This window comes from Ursus maritimus, unplaced genomic scaffold (assembly GCF_017311325.1).
Source record: "Ursus maritimus isolate PB19 unplaced genomic scaffold, ASM1731132v1 scaffold_15, whole genome shotgun sequence".
Taxonomy (NCBI): Eukaryota; Metazoa; Chordata; class Mammalia; order Carnivora; family Ursidae; genus Ursus; species Ursus maritimus.
The window spans coordinates 5,061,133-5,079,812 of record NW_024423897.1 but is presented as its reverse complement, the minus strand read 5'-3'; the positions used below and the strand labels follow the sequence as shown (position 1 = coordinate 5,079,812).

Genomic DNA, 18,680 nt, shown 5'->3' with positions numbered 1-18,680 from the left:
CACAGAACACACTGTTTTCCTCCTATCTCCCCTCCCATTGCTTTTCTGTTCCTCCTCCTAGAAGAGAGGAGATTAGGAGGTAGGCTGCCTTTCATGAGGGCTCTCTCCCCTCTAATCACTCTGTAACCATTACTAAAGCTCCACACATACCAACTTAGAACATACATCTACTTTCCAGCATCTAGTCCAGATAAAGCAAGAAGAAAAAGGACTGTCATCTTGGGGCATGCCTCATAATCTTTAAGTCAGACTGATGTTTGACTAGGTGTTACTTCATAATAATAGTGGCCGTTTACTGGCCACCTGTTCTGAGGGCTAATAGCTAGTGTTCATTTAGTGCTTACTGTATAATAAAAACTTTCCAAGTGCTTCTGACACTATGCTGGCAGTGCTATAGCATGTTACGACAATAATAATAACACTTACCGAAATTTTACTCTGTGCCAGGATTATTCTAAGTGCTTTGCAGGAATTAACTACTCTAATCCTCTCAAAAATTTCATAAATTAGTCCTACTATCATCCTCATTTTTTATTTTAGAAAACCGAGGTTTAGAGGGTAAAGAACTCGATCAAAATCACTCAGTAAGTGATAGAATACAACCAGTCTTGGGCTTCAGACTAGGTCTTAACCATTTTGCTAGATTTCTAATTTGTGATATTGTTATTATTCTTTCCATTTTACAGATGAAGAAGCTGGGACTCTGAGAGGCTAACTAATTTAACTAGGATTACAGGGTTAATTCATTAAATAAAAATATTTATTGAATGCCTGTTATTTGTCAAGTACTGTGCTGGGCTAGCAGTAGCAGAGTCTCGCTCAAAACCCCATGTGAAAAAAACAAAACAAAACAAAAAACCCGTGTGTATTACACTATATATATATTCTGTGTTTCCTCCAAGGTGAAGTTGCCCAAAATATATAAGCAATTAACTTTCCCATTTCTGTTTTACTGAGAGAAGAAGATGCTTCCTGCATAACTGCATATTGTCTTAGTTGAGGTTTTACATGCATTTTAGCTAATTTTCAGCATGGAGAAGTGTTCAGTAGGAAGTCTAAGATGGAAGCAGGACTTAACGTGTTGCCCCAGATATTGCCTACCCAGAGAAACCCGGTATTCGAGTTCAAAGGCATTAACAGGCCACCAGAAGGTGAACCCTGATCGCTTACATTTGGAGTAGGCTAAACTTTTCACTAACTAGGCTAGCCTGAAAGGACAGAAATTAAAAGGCAAAACAGATTATAGGAACAACATTTTTGAGTAAGATTTGAGAATGTGATGAAAAAATGAACATAATGAACATAGCTGATTTGACAGAGTAGTACAAATGTGGCTGACGTGATCGGCACCCCCTTTTCCATTCCGTGGGCCATTATTCCTCTACTCTTTATGTCAGGTGGTTCTTCCCAGAGAGAGTTGAGAGTCTCTTAGGAGGAAAGTACAAAAGTTGCTTTGGATGTAGAAAATGGGACATGTTTCAGAGAGGCAATGTGGAGACAAATGGAATATTAATAGGTAACCTGTATGAATAAAATACAGATGTTAGAAGTGGAGATGGGGACCTGGTAAAGTCTTAATACCCACTGTAACTACAATTTGTTGTGTTTTTAGAGTAGAGGATTTAGGGGAGAGTGTGTGGCAAGAATTATATTAAGTGGTAGAAGACTGTATGTTGTACTTACCTTCTGAATAAATGAGTTCCATTTATTAAAAACGTACTCCTACCCAAGAAGCGGTGACTCGGCCTACTTAAATACTTAGCCCCAGTTGCCACACTTGCATAGTGAGAGTGCCTCATGAGCAACAACAGTACTAAGAGATTCTTAAAAATAGTTCTGTCAACTGTTATTTATAATTTGTTCTTTTCTAGGGCTCTCCTTTAGTAATTGGTTTCTTGAATTATTCCATGGAAGCAAACCCATTGTGTAATCTATATAACCACATCCAGGCTCTGAGCAGCACTTCACCATTGTCTTTGCTCATAGTTTCCAGAATAAAGTCAAAGTCCCCAGAGCATTTTAAGTGATAGCCACAAAGATCCTGAGCCACATCCTCCCTGTATCTGAAGTTGGGAAGGCCTTCTGCTCTTCCCTTATCCCTAACGTCAGGTGCCAGGTCCCTAAACTCTGTGCTTTTTAGGTTGTACGCCTGAGGAGTGATGTGTCCAGAGTTCCAGAGAAGGCTTGGAAAATAGTTAAGGTGAGTTGAGTTCCTGGTTATTGTGGTGGATCACCAGTCTTTATGCTTGTCTCACCACAGCCCCAGGTTCTTATTACTAAAATAGATACATGCTCACAGTGATAAGTGTAGGGGTGCTTTGTCTGCGTTCCCTTTTTAGGAACTTTAAAACCCTACAGTATGCATGTTTTATAACCAAATGTTCAACCATCAGCTAGTAAGCAGTATTAACTGCAGAGACTCTGCTGAGCGTGATTGCATAGTGTAAAAGCAGCCTAGGTTTCTTGATTACAGCATTTCTGAAGTGGCCAATTCTAACCAATTATTCATACCTGAAAGGAGAAAGTTTTCCTTGGCTACATTGAATAGCATCTGTTATTGAATAGTATCTACAGTACATGTATCCCTTATGCCATAGTATGTTTCTGGTGGACACCTTTAAGAGGGATGAGGGATTATAGTAAAAAAAAAAGAATCTTTCATGTCCCAATTCCCCACCTCTACCATTACCCTATCATGAATTTCATCCAGTTTCAACGTCTTTGCTGCGAAATCTAATCATGATATAAACTTGCTATTGCAAAGAACTATATACAAAATGCCCAAAATGCCCCCGCCTTTAAACCATGGTCTCAGAATCTTCCACCAGAATTAGTCAAGCCTTCTTCTCATAGCCTTGTGCTATAGCCATGGTTAGCTTCCCATTGTATGAGCTTGGGAAGATAATAATATTTACCCGGTGTTTTCCCATGGTTTTAGCCACAGAAGACTAGTCCAACAGAAGCTTGGCCCCAGACATGGAGCGAGTTGGCAGCCAGCAGGAGCAAAGCTGTGTCAGGACAAATGTACACTCCCCATCTTCTCTAGTTGGCTTTCAGCTGGTTGCACCACAGGAGTCTTTCTATGGGCTGTGTATCCTGTGACCAATAACTGGTGCACTCGACCCGGGTCCCTCTTGGCTAGTGAAGGCCTGTCGGGAGACATTAGGTTCATGCTGGTGGAGATCCTTAGTCAGTGGCTCCCTGAAGGAAGATGAGGCAAACAGCCAGCTTCTGTTGAACAGGTGGTAGTTAGACCTTAGATCTGGTCGGGGCGGGGGGTGGGGGGGTGGACGGGAGGCAGGGAAAGAATCTCTCCAAAATTACCAGTATTGCTGGTTTTCACACTGTACCTGTACTCCTCTTTCAAATAAATGATTGTTTAGAAACTAATCCAAAAATATCTCTGGCAGCATCTGGAGCCCTTCCTTAGCAGTCTGGATTTGGGCCCAAGTTAGGAATGGAAACCCCACTGGGGTGCAAGCAAAAGAGGAAGCATGTTCTTAGCCATGCATCAGTGGAGGCCCCTACTGGGAGAGGGGATTATCACAAGGCAGCAGGCAGCCCTGCACCCCAGCCTGCTGAGTTCATGCTTTGTGCCACAGGATGTGGAGCGAAGGAAATGCGAGGCCAAAGTGGTCGCTCCAAGTTTTCTTATACAATGGCTTATTCAAGCAGATTGGGAATGCCTCTTAAGAGATTTGTTAGGTACATGTCCCCTTAGCAAGATGGCCACCACAGATGGTGGGTTCAGATATTCTAATGGAAATAAACATCTAACATTCATATTTATTTTGTACTTCCATAGTCAGCTTTTCTTTTATCAGTTGCCATTCTGTATTCCACTGAATGAGGCAAGCAGAATTCTAACCTTTTACCAGTTGGTTTCCATCATTAACTATGGTTTTAAAATTAAATTCTGGCAGATTTTTTACCTAATTTTAGTCTTATATTTTGTGATGCTACTTTAAATGATATGGAAAAATTAGTCAGCCAAGGTTAACATCTATTCAGTAACACTAAGTTTGTATATTTAATATGAAGCAATGATATTTGTACCATTATGTCTTTTGATGTGGTCTTAAGTTAATTGTGATGATCATGTTTTATTCTGCTTCAAGCGTTAATGAAAGACCGCAGTATCTTTAGTTCCAAACGGTTTAGATCCAAGTCATTAAATCCTCTATTCCCTCTTACACCTCTCCTTCTCCTCCCCTTTACCCCCCACCTTTCACTTCATCGGGTCTCTTTTATAGAAAGCACTGACTGCATTGACGTCAGGGGCACTTGAAGCCTGAAACAAAAATATGAAAATTGGTTCCTTATTCATAATAAGTAATAATCACACTAAGTTCCAAAATTCTTTTCCTAAGGAATGGTACTGCTTTCACTATATTAGATTCTTTTTGGTGACAGGTTTTGTTTTACCAAATTACAGCCAGTTAAAAATCTTGATAAATTATTTCAGCAGATTGAAACAATACCTTAAAATGTACAACAGTTCGGGGTTTTTAAAAAATTTTTATGGTATCAATTTTGTATTATTAGATGCGAATTTTGGAGGATAAATTGGTTCGGGAAAGTGTATCATCTGAGGGCAGAATACTTTGTTGTTGATTTCCACAGCACTGCTAATTTTCTGCATTGAGCCTGCTTACAAAAGCTCTTTGAGAAGTTATAACATCTTAAACATTTATAGAAGGCCTAAGGGTATTAACTTGCTGTAATTTTCTGAAGATTCATTATCCAAAATCTTAATTCATTATAACAACTCTTATGAAAACCTATAGAACCAGTGTTTTCTCTTATTTTCTTATTTGCACAGAATGAGAGATTCATTGTTCTTTTTAATTTGTTTCATGTGGTGCTTTTGAGTACATTTCATAGAGGGCTGTTATTGAATTTCTGTGACTGTCATTATATATCCATACAACCTTTAGGAACTAATATTCTGGGTTTCCCAGTTCTGTAATCTACTTCAAATTTAAGGATTGACATAATTAGTTTCTTCAAAGTTATAACCAGAATGTTAGAGACAACACTGCAGATACCCAAGACCAGGAATTAGGATTGGAAAAAGAAAGCGATTTTAAAAATTATCACAGCACATGCTTTTATTCTTTATTAAGTTAAATTTACAACTCAGAATCTTACTGCTATTTGTACGCTATTGCTTGTCTGGTTTTCTTATCTTGTCTGGTTTCCCTTTTAAAAAGCCAGATACAAGATCATTTAAGCTACCTGCCTGTGCACAGGCAATATTTGGTCATTTGGTTAGTTGAGGAGTTAGAGGACATATGGGTTGTTGAAGCCTTATGTACATGCCCAAATGCTTCTTTCTGAAATTGAAAAGTAACTAAGCGGAGTCAAACAGAGATAAGAAAACAAACATATTAAAACAGTTTTTTAGGAGCATGCCTTCTAAATCTGTAATAATGATGATTCCTTACATTTTTAGCAATTTTCTGTATTTCAAGAGCTAGAGAGATGGACGAGTGGTTAAAATGGATAATTTTTCTAGCTTCTAAGATAATAGCTATGTAGAAGTAGAAAAAAATGCAGTTTTTGTATCATGAAATTTTGAAGCTTTATGACCTTGAATGAATACCATTTCTGACCACGCTTCGAGGGTATGAATTGACTGAATATGTATGTAAAGATTTCAGAGTTAGTGCAGATTTGAGGTTTTGTTTGTTTTAACTTTATCTGTGCAGTGTGGAAATCTTTGAGGTAAGCACCCTCTTACTTTTCTGTTCTTTTGTATGTAAAGAGCCTTCTCTTGAAAGTTATTATCTGACAGTTTTTAGCACCTACTATGAGAAAGGGTCCATGAGAGAAGCAGCATTTGTTGAGTAACTACTAAATGCCAAGCTCTGTCTTAGGTATCATCATTTCATCTGCCCAAAAGCCATTAAGTAGGTATTATTATTCCTGTTTTACAGATAGGAAACCAAGATTCAGAGACTTTAGCCTTGTTAGTGGCAGATGCAGAATTCAAATCCAGATATCTTTGGGACTAAAGTGCTTCTACATTGCTAAGTTTATCAAGGCAATGTTCTAATTACTACTGGAGATGTTAAATAAATATTTTCCCTGCCATCAGGTAGCACATGCTTGAAATAGTGGAGGAAAGACATATGCACATGGAAAAATAATACTACAACGAAATTGTATTCTGTTGTATCATGTGGGAAGTGCCACTAACAGACTAGCAACAGTAACAAAGGAGGGGAGCTCTTCTTACTGCATCTATAGAGAGAACTTCCAGAAATATTATTTAACCATTAACACCACATCTTTTTAAATAATGAAATTTTACCAGGGTTACTTCTGGGGAGTAGAATTTTGGGTATATTATTTTCACAGAGAAAATGTTCTGTGCGAAAACCACACCTTTTATGGGTTGTTTTCCTTTGGTTAAAAAATTGTGAAAGAAATGAAATCAGCCAAATGTGCATTTTAACATTACATTCATTTTTTTAATCATTTAACAAACATTTATCGAGTATTAGGTATGGGAGATAAAAGAAAATCATCTCTGTCCTCAGGGAGCTTATAGTAATACAGGCATACTAAAAAAAAGGAAGAAGAAGAGCGGAAGGAAGGCCCAGATGGCCAGGCAAAACTAGCTTGTAATGAGTGCACGTCCAGTTATGTGAAACACATAACCAAAGGCATAGCCACTTTCAACTCCACTGTTTCCCCCAGAGAAGAATGGACAACACACATGAGCTTATTATAAGTCTCTTATTTCTTAAATCTCTGCTTATTTTTCATAATGATCTAATTACCTTAATTGATTCTGAAATAAAAAATTAGGAATCTATGAACTTAAAGGAAGGGATTTTTTTTTCCCTTCTTGCATTCCTATGCCAACTTCTGTATCCTTCCTTAAAATGAGTATTGTGGTGTAGTTTCTTCTTGCTGTAATAAAATTTTTTTCGGAGAAGTGATACAAGTTCTACAAAATGTTGAAATCCCCTAAATATTGTGTTAGATTTTTCCTGTAGAAAGCTTTCATTGACTTGTGCTTTGTGGTAAACATTCTTAAAGATATTTCCTCACTGGACAGACTACTTCCCACCCCCAAATTATATATGCCTATGGTATAATTAAATTCCAAATGTTTGAAGACATTTTCATATTATCTGCATGCTCTCTGAATGATAAGGTGCCTTGGAAAATGTGAGACAGTCTTTTAAAAGAAATGCAGTAATCATACATTGATTTTAAATGACCCTGTCACACGTGAAAACAAATCAGATTGTTGCTCTTAATGAGCTTTTCAATTTACTATTCAGTAGATCAGATAAGTGGATTTAAGAGGTAATGATCCTGTTTAGTACTCAAGCTTGACTGTCAGATCCTAGTAGTGGAGAGAAATCCCTAGGGACAAAAACGTTGACACAGTTCTAGATGGGATAATGGGAATCAAAGCTAATGGATGATAAAAGGAATGGTGCAAGTTACAAGGATAATTGTGGATTAAAGCACTGCCATGTGTCAATGTTGACTGTTTTTTCTAGTATCTTATTGGGTCAAATCTGATGCTCTGAGAAACTGTTTTGACAGCAGAGCACAACAGACCTGCCTGCCTAGCTTCCTCCTCTCCTGAAGCCAGGGATACCACAGAAAATTTCCTTGTAAGAACTACCAATTAAAGAAAGATATTTTTAAATGTTAAAATGTCTCGAATGTTTAAAATCACATTTTAGCTATTATATTTTTATTATTCAATGTGGCTTGGGTAAAATCAAAATTAGATTAATTCTGAGCTATGCCATAAAAAAAATAGCATTTCTAAAGCCTTGAGAATGTAAACTTCGGTTTTACAAAAATATCATACAGTGTAGTGGGGGAGATGGACATCCAGGCGGTTACAGTGTGGAAAATACCGTGAGAGAGGGATGGACCAGACACTGTGGGAACATAAAGGAGAGTGCAACTCGTTCTTCCTGGGAAGGCAGAGAAGGCTTCTGAGGAGATGACTTTTGAATGGGAATCAAGGGGAGAGGATGAAGGCAAAATGATTCAGGCAAAATGAACAGTACGTGAACTCCTAGAAATCTGAAATTGCATGAGAAGCCTCGGTTGATCCATCAGTATTTCACTGTGGCTTCAGATGGAGATGAGGTGTGTTGGGGTCAAGTTGTAAAGGGCTTCGTGTGCCATGAATTATATCAATATCAGATTTTCCAAGGGCCCAATTTACTCCCATCCATGTGAGAGGTTTCAGATTATGCTGAGAGAAGGTAAACTTCCCTTTCTACACACTAGTCTTCCTTTAGCCTTCTATGTGTTTAAAGGTTTCTGATCATTGAGGATTGGTGGTAACTCAATTCCTGAGATTTTCTCTCCCTGGCTCCCTCTTCCCCCTAAACATCTTACAAACACAGTGATAGTTTCAACCTTATGAGAGATCAAGGCCTACTCTCATGAGCAAAGTCGTAGATACAGTAATTGAAATGCTTTTCTGTAGGGCTCAGAAATTAGCAGAAGAGGCAACAGGAATGTGAATCTCAATCTTCCTTCTCTCTCCCCCAGCTTTTCCCTTCCACCTTTCTGTCCCTTCTTTCCTTCTCTTGCCGTCTCCACTGGCTCCGTCCTTTCCCTCTTTCTTTCCCATTGATTCACTACCAGCCTGAGCAGCTTCTGGTTATAGGACTTATGTTGAAAGCCCAGAACATGAGCTTGTGCTTTGAATGGTGTTTAAAATCCAGATATGAGATGTCTGCGATGAACAGCCTCCCTCCTCTGTATAACCCTATAATTCTGGGTGATTTGTGGTGCCCTGTGATTTTTATCTCACCTTCATGACCTATGGCAGTATACCAAGCTGGTGTTTACATGTGAAAAGCAAAAGGCATAGGGAGTGAAAGCTAACTTGCCATACCATACCCCAGGAAATAGGCAGATCAGGAGAAAGTGAGAGAACACAATCACAGGGGATCAAATCACAGAAGAGAAATCCCATACAGCTGGTGTCTGGCAGGGATAACCTGGAATCACACCAGAGCATCAGGGAGTATGGAGGTGTCAACCCACCTCTCAGCTTTGCCAGGCTATTAGCGAATATTCCATTGGCTGCTGGTGGCATTTTCCCACTTGAAGTGGGATATGTGTTTATAAGCTCAATGGGCTTAGGTTGGGACTGAAATGTTGCACCCCAAAGTCTGCAACCAGCACTCCCTAATTGGAAGCTTAATGGATTCCCAGGCCCTGATGTATTCAGCAGAGAATCTCTGAGCCTGGGATTTCCGTTTCAGCATGGAAAGTAAGACCTATCTGTATATTTGGGGGAGCTTAATTGAGAGATTTTTTGAGGAGAATGTCTATAAATTCTTTAATTTCCTCTTACTTTTGAAATCCGTATTTTTATAACTGACTAACATAAGCCTGGATTATTTGATGGTTTGCTCATATCTGGGATAGATAGAAATTTTTTAAATGTTGGAGCCTTTTATTGAGACACTCCATTTTTTAGCCCTTTATATATATATGCCCGTCTTCGAGAAAGGGGTGGCGTACCACTTTGAGAAAAAAAAAACTATGTGGTGTTCTGGGAACAAAGTGAGTATGTGAGTATGGGTGTGTATTTCAAAATAAGAGAGGTACTGCCTGGAAGAAAAAGAGAGTAAATTATTAAATTATACCTTAAAAAAAAATCCTTCATTTGCTCTCCCTACCCACTCCCTTCTTCAGTGTGGATGCAGCATTTGTTCAATTTTGAATAGTCTTTTGAAAATACATGTTAATGATAAAGCTTTTAACAATTAAATGTTTTCATCCAGGTATATGCCCGTATGTCAGAAGTTTTAGGAATAACAGATGACAACCATGTTCTAGAAACATTCATGACGAAAATGTGAGTTCTTTTGATTTTTCTTTTGTTTTTGTTAAAGCTTTGAATGTAATAGAAATTTTTTACTGTGTTTAAATCTCTTAATAATTTTTGTTTCTTAATAAAAGACCTTTTTAAATTATGCTATAATTCTTAGAATGGTAGCATTGTTCTTAATTGAAACTTAATTTCACATATTTAAAATTCACCCCCCAAAAGACATTCTTACCCATACAACTGCAGTATGCAACATAAAAGCATGGTTTTAAAACGTTTACAGACTTTGATTCTTCAAGTCAATTTGGCAGCATTTTTGTTTTTAATTAGAAAGAAAATACCCAATTTCAAAGACCAACTGAAGAGATTATTCCAAACTGGAATCATTGGGAGAGGTTTGATTGCCTTAAGACAGGGCATTCATTGATTCCAGCAGGAACCTATGGCTATCAGAGACATACTCATGGAAACTTCCCTTAAATCATCCTTTATAATCTGTTAGCAGAATTAACTAGTTTCTAGTCATGGACATAATTTTGTACATTTAGCCTGAATTTGTATGCCTCCATTTGGCAGCCCACTTTATCTGTGTAACAGATAGACAGTACTGTGTTGCTTGCGGAGAACAAAGCTACATAAACAATCGTGATCATAAGGAGTGAGCTTTGGAGCCACAAGTTTGATGGTTCATTTCTTGGCAGTAACTGCGAGCCTCTATTTGACTTCCTTTGTAACTCTTGCTGTCATTCCCTAATATGTTTGTTTTAGATGCAAACTTGATGTTTCTTCTGTGAAACAGGCAATTTTTTAATTTATAAAACTAAATTTATAGAATTATGTACCATTCAGAGAACAATGTTCATTATACATTGATTGGATATAATTTTGATTATGCCATTAAAAAGAATAGAATAGAAAATGGTCCAGTGGTATTTAAGCCTGTTTTTCAACTTTGTGAGATATTTCTGATTTAGGTGACCTAACTTACATAAATATATGTGTATTTCCATGTTCTCTCTATACAAGCAAATACCTTACTTACAATTAAAACCATCTTTTTTTCATATTTAGTGTTACAAATCTTAAATACTGGGGAAGATGCGAGCCCGTGATTTCAAGGACTCTTCAGTTCCTAAATGACCTTTCTGTTGGATATCCTTTTTACTCTATATCTAGTAATGTGTAGAAACACCCTAACACATGCATTCTTTTGGCCAGTATGTTCCTTGTTTATAATGTTTGTAATTGTTTTTAATTAAAAAAAAAAAAACCTCTCATTTAGCCTTATCTGTAAAGTATGTTTTTGAAAGATTTATATTAGCTACCAACTATGAACATTTATTCAGTCACAATTGAATTTATATGGATATGTAGATTCCTAACTAGTTAAAGTTATGTTTATATCCATCCAGTTTAATAAATGGATACATAAGAAATTATGCAACCACATATGTTTTAGTCTGTGATTTTTCTTATTTGTCAGGAAGTTCTTACTTTAAAAGAGATCATGTAACTAATTTGAAGAAGGTCAAGATGTTCTAAAAATATTACCTTCTAAAAATTGAATTCCTGAGGGTAAATACTATAGCTTCAGTATTCTTCAATTGAAAAGAATATTATTTTGATTAGTTAAGAGGCACAAAGGAGTAATAGGAAGAAAATTATATAAGTTTTTTTTACCACTTCTTGGATTATTGCCGCCACCAAATCAACAGCTTATTTACTCTAAAATAAGATTTCCCATTATGCATTAAATGTTTGGATTTCTATCTTTAGCAGATTTTTAAAATCTAAAACCAGAATCATCCTTTCTTATTATATTATAGTTAATACTATTGCCCTATTTCTACCAATGAGAGAGAAGCATGTAGATTGTCTTTTATATGTTAGCTATCAAATATATAGGAGTTATGAAAAATAAGTGTTGGTTCAGTTAACCACCAAGATTAGCTGATATTTAAATATTGAAGGCAGCATTCTGAAAATCGGTGGCATTAGATGGAAATTTTTAATGTAGGTTTACTGCAGGAATATGTTTGTATTAGTTAAGTTTAAAATTGTGTTCCTTGGGAAACCATAAAAGATTTCCAAAGTATTAGACACCCACTTTTGTGCTGGAATTTAATATGCAACTTTTTATTGGAAAATAATCGTCCTTGTCTGGCAAAATCCACCATGCAATATTTCTGTTAGTAGGTATAATGTAATAAAGACAGGGAGGGCTATTTATCACTACAAATTTTGAGGATTTCAGGATTCTTTTTATTATTTTAATATATTTCTTTGATATTAAATCAGAAAAATGATAAATTACACCTGTCCAGGCTGTTTTTCCTTTTTACTGGAAAGTGATGTACAACCCAATTCCAGTGGTCATTTTGGCTTTTTAAGATATGTATTTTTTCTTATTAAAAAAAAAACTCAACCTGTATTTTTTTTAATAATAATGCTGAAATACTCTTTATTTCTAACATATGAAGTGGTTTATAAGTACTTCCTAGTCTTGCAAACTCTGGCCTTTTCACAATGAATTACTTTGAGAGCATATTATCTGGAAAGAAGCCTGTGTTATTTTATAGCACGTATCTATTGTTTAGATTTACCCTATTTTTTTGGTTGGAATTGAAATCTAGTATAAAATTAATTCGATTTGTATTCTTTTTGGTATAATTTGCATAATGCCTAATTTATTTCTATCCACTATTTAAGTAAGATCCTTTTCCTATCACCTTATATCTCTTATATCTTCTTTAGTCCTTCAGTTGTAACCTTTTGTTTCATAAGGTGTTTATTGCTTTTGAACACTTCTTCTTGAAGTTAATAAAAAATCGTATTTTCAGAAAACTTAATAGATAAAACTTAAAAGCTATAACATTTAAACCAAAGGATACGAATGATTTTAACTTGGGTACATTGATTTATATTTTTTAACAATTATTTCAGGTTTCCATATTTAGAAATATATATTAGTTCAATTTGATTTCAGTGCTCAGTTATTTGAATTATAAATCATTATGTCCCTTCTAGCTGATCAGTCATGAAATATCTTTGAATTCATTTACATAATGGAATATGTGAGTGGTATGTCTATTTCAGTGCAGTTGCTGGTTACCTAATGCATGTTTTGTTGTTTCCAATCGATTTCCTTATTATAATGTGTTTTTAAATCCTGATTTTAAAGCAATACATTATATCTGTGTTAAAAATAAGATGGCACTCTTCAGCAGTTGAAACAGTTATGCAAGATAAAAATCATCACCAGGGTGGCCTCTATTAATGGAAATCTGTTTATATATTAATGTTCAAATATTTAAAATATTAGTAAGGAATAACTGAAAAGCATCTTACTACAAAGTTTTTAAATGTTCCTGATTACTTTCTAATGCATGTCTTCAGATACTTTTCATTTCGTTTTTTCTGTTTTTGTCTTTGTCAGAGTGAATCCCACTCAGTGTTTGTTTAAGGTTCTCAAAGCCCGTCTGTGAACCTTGGTGCTCCTCTATGTGACCACTTGTTTGGAAATTGAAATCACAAAAGATCCTCATTTTTAGGAAGTGCTAAAAAGGCTGATGTTTACTTGCGTTAAGGTAGTAGTCTCAAACTTCAGTGAAGATCAGAATCGTTAGAGTGCTTGTTAGAGTACAAATTGCTGGACCTCACCCCCAGAGTTTGTTTTAGGAGGTGTTAGACTGAGGCCTGAGAGTTTGCATTTTCAGCAAGTTTCTGGTGATGCTGGTGGCTTAGGGGCCATACTGTGCATTTTAAGATAATTGGAAAATAGGACTGGATGTCCCAAATAAGAAAATCGGGCACCTCTCTATAGGACTTTGTCTTTACTAGGGAAAGGCAGACTTGACATTTTTAGAGATAGCGTAGTTCCTTTAAATCATAATGTGTGTGAGGAGGCCATTACATTAGGTCCCCAGATTTTAACTGAGAGCCTGTTGCATTTTACCCCAAGGTTTGAAACTTTCCAAGCTGGTAAGACTACTGTGAAATCCAGGGGCCTTTTTGAGGGAAATTTATGTATAATACATTTAGCAGATACATCTGAGTAACTTTTTAATAAACTCTTTAAATTTCCAGGACTAAATTTCAAGAATTCCAGATTCTAAGTAGCTTTATCTAACATGTACAGAGTTGAAATGGCTCTGTCCTGGGCAGCCCTCCACATCCAGGTTTAATACTTTTGGATCCTTTTCCCTCTTTCAATTACTTTCCAGTCTTAAATTCTAGTTTCTGCCTGACTGGGAAAGGGGTGAGATTTTTCAAGTGGTAGTACAGGGAAGCTGCTGGGGAAACTGGGGAGAGAAGGGTCTTACAAAGCAACCAAATAAACTTATTTTAAGTGCTGAGAAAGAGGGAGGAAAGTGTTACATTTCATCAAAAATTCTGTTTGTTTATTAATCATTATTTCAAGGGGGTTTTTTTTCCCCTCAAAAAGTAATTGATCAATATTTCTACTTAAATCACTGTTTACTCAAATTTACAGCAACAACATGTCTCACTTTGGGTTTCAGGTAGATAATAATGAGAAAGGCAATTTCATTTTCTGTTAGGCCCTCTGTTGGTAGTTGTCCTTACTACATCACCTTCAAGGAAACCCAGAATATCTTTAGCTTTTTAAAAACAGACCCCAAAACAGATTGTACACTAATTCATGAATTTCTCCAAACTCATTTTACCCTGTTGATACTGTTAACTACAGTTCTTAGGATGAATAACTTCTCCATGTTATTGCAAGACCACCTATACAATTCGCAGGGCCACATACAAAATGAAAATGTGGGGTGCCTTGTTCATAAGTTATTAAGAATTTCAGGGCACCTGGCTGGCTCAGTCAGTGGAGCATGTGACTCGATCTCAGGGTTGTAAGTTTGAGCCCTTTGTTGGGTGTAGAGATTATTTAAAAACAAAATCTTTAAAAAAAAAAAAATTCAAGGGTATCTGAGTGGCTCAGTCTGTTAAGCGTCTCCCTTCAGCTCATGTCATGATCCCAGGGTCCATATATCAAATCCCGCATTGGGCTCCGCGCTCCACAGGGAGTCGGCTTCTCCCTCTGCCCCTCCCACGTTCTCTCAATCTCTCTCTCTTTCTCTCTCAAATAAATAAATAAAGTCTAAAAAAAATTCAAGACCTCAACAACACAGCAATGAAGCATGTGCAGGCCCTCCTAGGCATAGAAGAACCCTGTGCAAGTTCATAGCATGGATATCCATGAAGCTGGCTCAAGTTCTTTGTTAAAGAAGTAATTCCCTCCGTTTGTCTTCACACTAGCCCTCTAAGACTTTGAGACTATCTCTTTCATTCCCGTACACCAGGATTTGGCGAGTATAATTCCTGCCCACATGCATCATAACTCTATTTCTCTGTCAGTAGCTTCTCTCAGTTGTTTTCATTTTACAAGCCAAAGAGTCTGCTTCCTATTCATAGGCTGCTTGGTCACCATGATGCTTTTCTTTTTCAACCCTAAACCTCTTCCAGTTTCATTTGTCTTTTCTTGCTTATTTGTTGTTGTTGTGTTAGTGCAGTACCCAGAACTGCATCTTTTTAGATTTAACACTGAGTAAGAATAAAATAATTTAATTCCATATTCATCCTAATGATTTACTTTATATTACCGGCCTCTTTCAAGTCAGCAAAATATTAATTAAGCATTTGCTAAGTACAGAGCAAAAAGACAAATGAGACACAGACCCTGCCCTCACAGATTTTAAATTCTAACAGGATTGATCCTGATTCCAGACTGCTTTTCATATATTTTTTTCTAAGAACTCAAAGTCTGTTGTTTTATTAGCATAGTTTCTTTTTCTTTTTAAAATTTAACTCAAGTAAAGTATATACTAATTGTCTGAAAGTCTGTCCATTAAAAATACTGTGGGCATGTGACATTTTGATGTGGTGGTTTTGAGGGAGTTCTTTTTAGGGTCATTTAGAGGTAGCTTATAATGAAGCCATTAAGGGTACAGGTAATGTGCAAGCCAGACACCCTTACCCTGTCACTGACCTTCCCACCACAGCGGTGTGAATCCTGAATGAGGGGGTCGGGAAAGAGTAGGGGGTGAGAGATGAAACCAAGGTGTAGAATGAAATAAGGGTGAAGGATGGAAGTACAATTGGGTATGTCTGTTACAGGAAATATTTAGTAATAAACAGTAGTAATTCAGCTTTTGTGGAACAGTATTAAAATGTATTGCTTTATTTCAGTGAATACCACCATCTCCAGATGGTTTTGAGAATGTTAAATAAAACTAGTTTCAGCATATATCCCTCGGCGTACTTCTATTAACATTTCTCATCAAAAGAAATGTTGATTTATTTCTTTGTTTTCTGTCTCTATTATCCATGGAAAAGTCATCCCATAATTTATCTGCTCCATTTGTTTTTATACTAGAATCAAGTGTGAGAATCCTCTCTACTCCTCTTCTGTAACCCACTTATTCAAACCTTCACCCAGTTCTTTAGATACTTGCTTCACAAGATTACCTTCCTCAAGTATTATTGTGATCTGATCATTTCTCCTCCCAAAAGCCCAGAATCGCTTCCACTTCCTTCTCGGGTCAAAGTAAAATTATTGATTAGAACTTGAGTCCTGTAACAGTACTTGACTTATTGAGTTCTCATAACTAATTTCCTGATCCACCACTCAACCACAATTTGTACTTTATGCTCAGGCCAGGGAAATTTATTTTACCTTCCCCTTGACACCCTTCATTATCTTTCACTGAATCACCACATTTGCTATTCTTTTCATTTGACCCATTGCAACTCAATTAAGTCTCTTTTAAATTTTCAGGTCTTGCTAAAGACTTAGTGAAGCCGTACTGAAACAGTTTTGATCCTTTGTCATGGTATTAACTGAAAGGACATAAACAAATCATTTAGATTCTCTGAGGCTCAGTTACTTCATCTGTAGAAAGGGACTATTATCTATCTCTTGGGATTTTGTAAGGATTCAATGCAATAATAAATATGTAACAATACATCTTTGCACAGAGGCCATGCTAATCTTCTCTGTATCGTTCCAATTTTCGTATCTGTGATGCCAAAGCCAGCACTAGAACAATACATCTGTTTATCTAATAAAATAAGGCACCTGGTACTACTGACCCTATCACATAGTAGGTGCTCACTGAATATTAATTCCTTCCATTTTCGTTCCTATTATCTTTATTTTTCTTAATGTTCCTGAACACCTTGTTCTTATCTGTATATCCAAGGATGACTATCATACAGCTTAGTATTGGTTAGTCCTTTCTATTAGTTCGTAAGTTATTAGAGATTAGGAGGTTTTTTTCCCCTCTTCTTCTCGTTTCAAAATTTCACATACTGGACATCTGAATTAATGTTACCGCATTTGTTAATTGACAGAGCCTTAACTCCTATTACTTATAAGTAATTATTAGTATTCCTTAAGATGCTTCATTTTGTTAGACGTATTTAGATGTTTTTTAGGTTAGTAGGGTTTATGAACGTAATCTCACTTCTGAAATAATGAAACTAATGTTTCGGTAATTATATTTTGTACCTATCATCCACCTATAGTAATTTCCAGCATGTCATTTTCTTATCTGTGAACTTTCTTCTATCATCAGGATCTAATTCTGTCTGCAAAAACTATTTGTAAACGTGTATGGTTTTTAAAGAATTGCCTAGATCAGTGTATCATCTGCCTCTGGTGCTTAGTGAATATCGTGTGCCTAATATACCACTCCTTTGATTCTAAAACAGAAATTGCTTCACACTGTAGCACTTCTGTAAATAAGATATGTAAGTACCACAATTGATGGTATTTTAAAACACCTTTTCTTTCTTAGCACATACAATAATGATGTTTTTTATAACCAGTGGCATTTTAGGTTCAACGAAATGTTGTAGATACTCATTAAAGGCTAGATACCATGAATTGAACTCATTCTTGGTACTATATATTCCCAACAGCTACTAAAGTGTGTAGTACTCCTGTAACCAAAGAAACCAGTTCATTCTCAATTTGGTTTTCCTCTTCTCCAAAGGTACAAATTTTCAAAATTTTCTACCATCTGTAAGACGTACCACTTGTCTTGACTTTTTCTTTCCTTTCTTCATTTGTCGGGTTAGCTATCAATAAGATCATGTTCACCTTCCTCAGTGTTTTCATACCTACATGGATACAAACAGGAATTTCCTAGGAATTTTGTTTAGTGTGTTAATATAGCCAGGCTATGGCGTGTGCTCTGTCCTGGATGTGATGAAGGCTCATTAATGAATTGGTGCCTCCTAAAGGAACAGTTTCCCTGTTTTTTCTGGAATCCAGTTTCTGTTGTGTCTTAAAAAAAAAAAAAAACAAAAAACAAAACTAGTGATCTCTGTATCACTGGCCTCTTCAAAATCAAATGGATATGATGTAATCTAGTGAAAAGAGCTTATAGTGTAGCATCAGACAGACCTGGATTTGAATCTTAGCCCTACCATTTACATGTTCTATGCGGGACCTTTACTAAATTCTCTCACTACTCTAGACCCCTGCTACTGCTGCTGTTATGTTGGCCACCGTAACTGTGTTCACTGTGAGGAGCTGTTCTGGACAAGCCTCCGAAATCTACCCTAGTCCTGCCACGCAACTAAAATGCTCCCACCCACCGAAAATGGTACATCTTCTGAGAACCCGAGTCTCTTAGAGAAGAACAAGATGAAAGCAAAAAGATCATAAAGATGATGTATCCATTTGCCTTTTAAAAAAAATTACAGGCTCTCTTAAGGGCCAGAATAGCTTTGAGTTGAATTCCTATAAGGGAATATAAATAATCAGATGAATTCTCATCTTTTTCTTTTTTGAAAAAAGTAAAAAATTTATTCTTAATCT

The 18,680-nt window shown here is 36.4% G+C and overlaps 1 protein-coding gene and 1 non-coding gene across 2 annotated transcripts in view; one reads left to right on the top strand and one right to left on the bottom strand.

The window, feature by feature from the left end:
• Positions 1 to 18,680, top strand: part of RANBP17 (RAN binding protein 17) — a 320,296-nt gene that overhangs the window by 210,284 nt on the left and 91,332 nt on the right. Inside the window, exons 15-16 of the mRNA XM_040630304.1 lie at positions 9,789 to 9,862; positions 10,907 to 10,987. Coding sequence (XP_040486238.1) covers positions 9,789 to 9,862; positions 10,907 to 10,987 — 155 coding nt within the window. The remainder of the gene's footprint in view (positions 1 to 9,788; positions 9,863 to 10,906; positions 10,988 to 18,680) is intronic.
• On the bottom strand, positions 16,785 to 16,893 carry LOC121102801. The gene has a single exon (XR_005834922.1). It is a non-coding gene; the product is annotated as a U6 spliceosomal RNA (small nuclear RNA).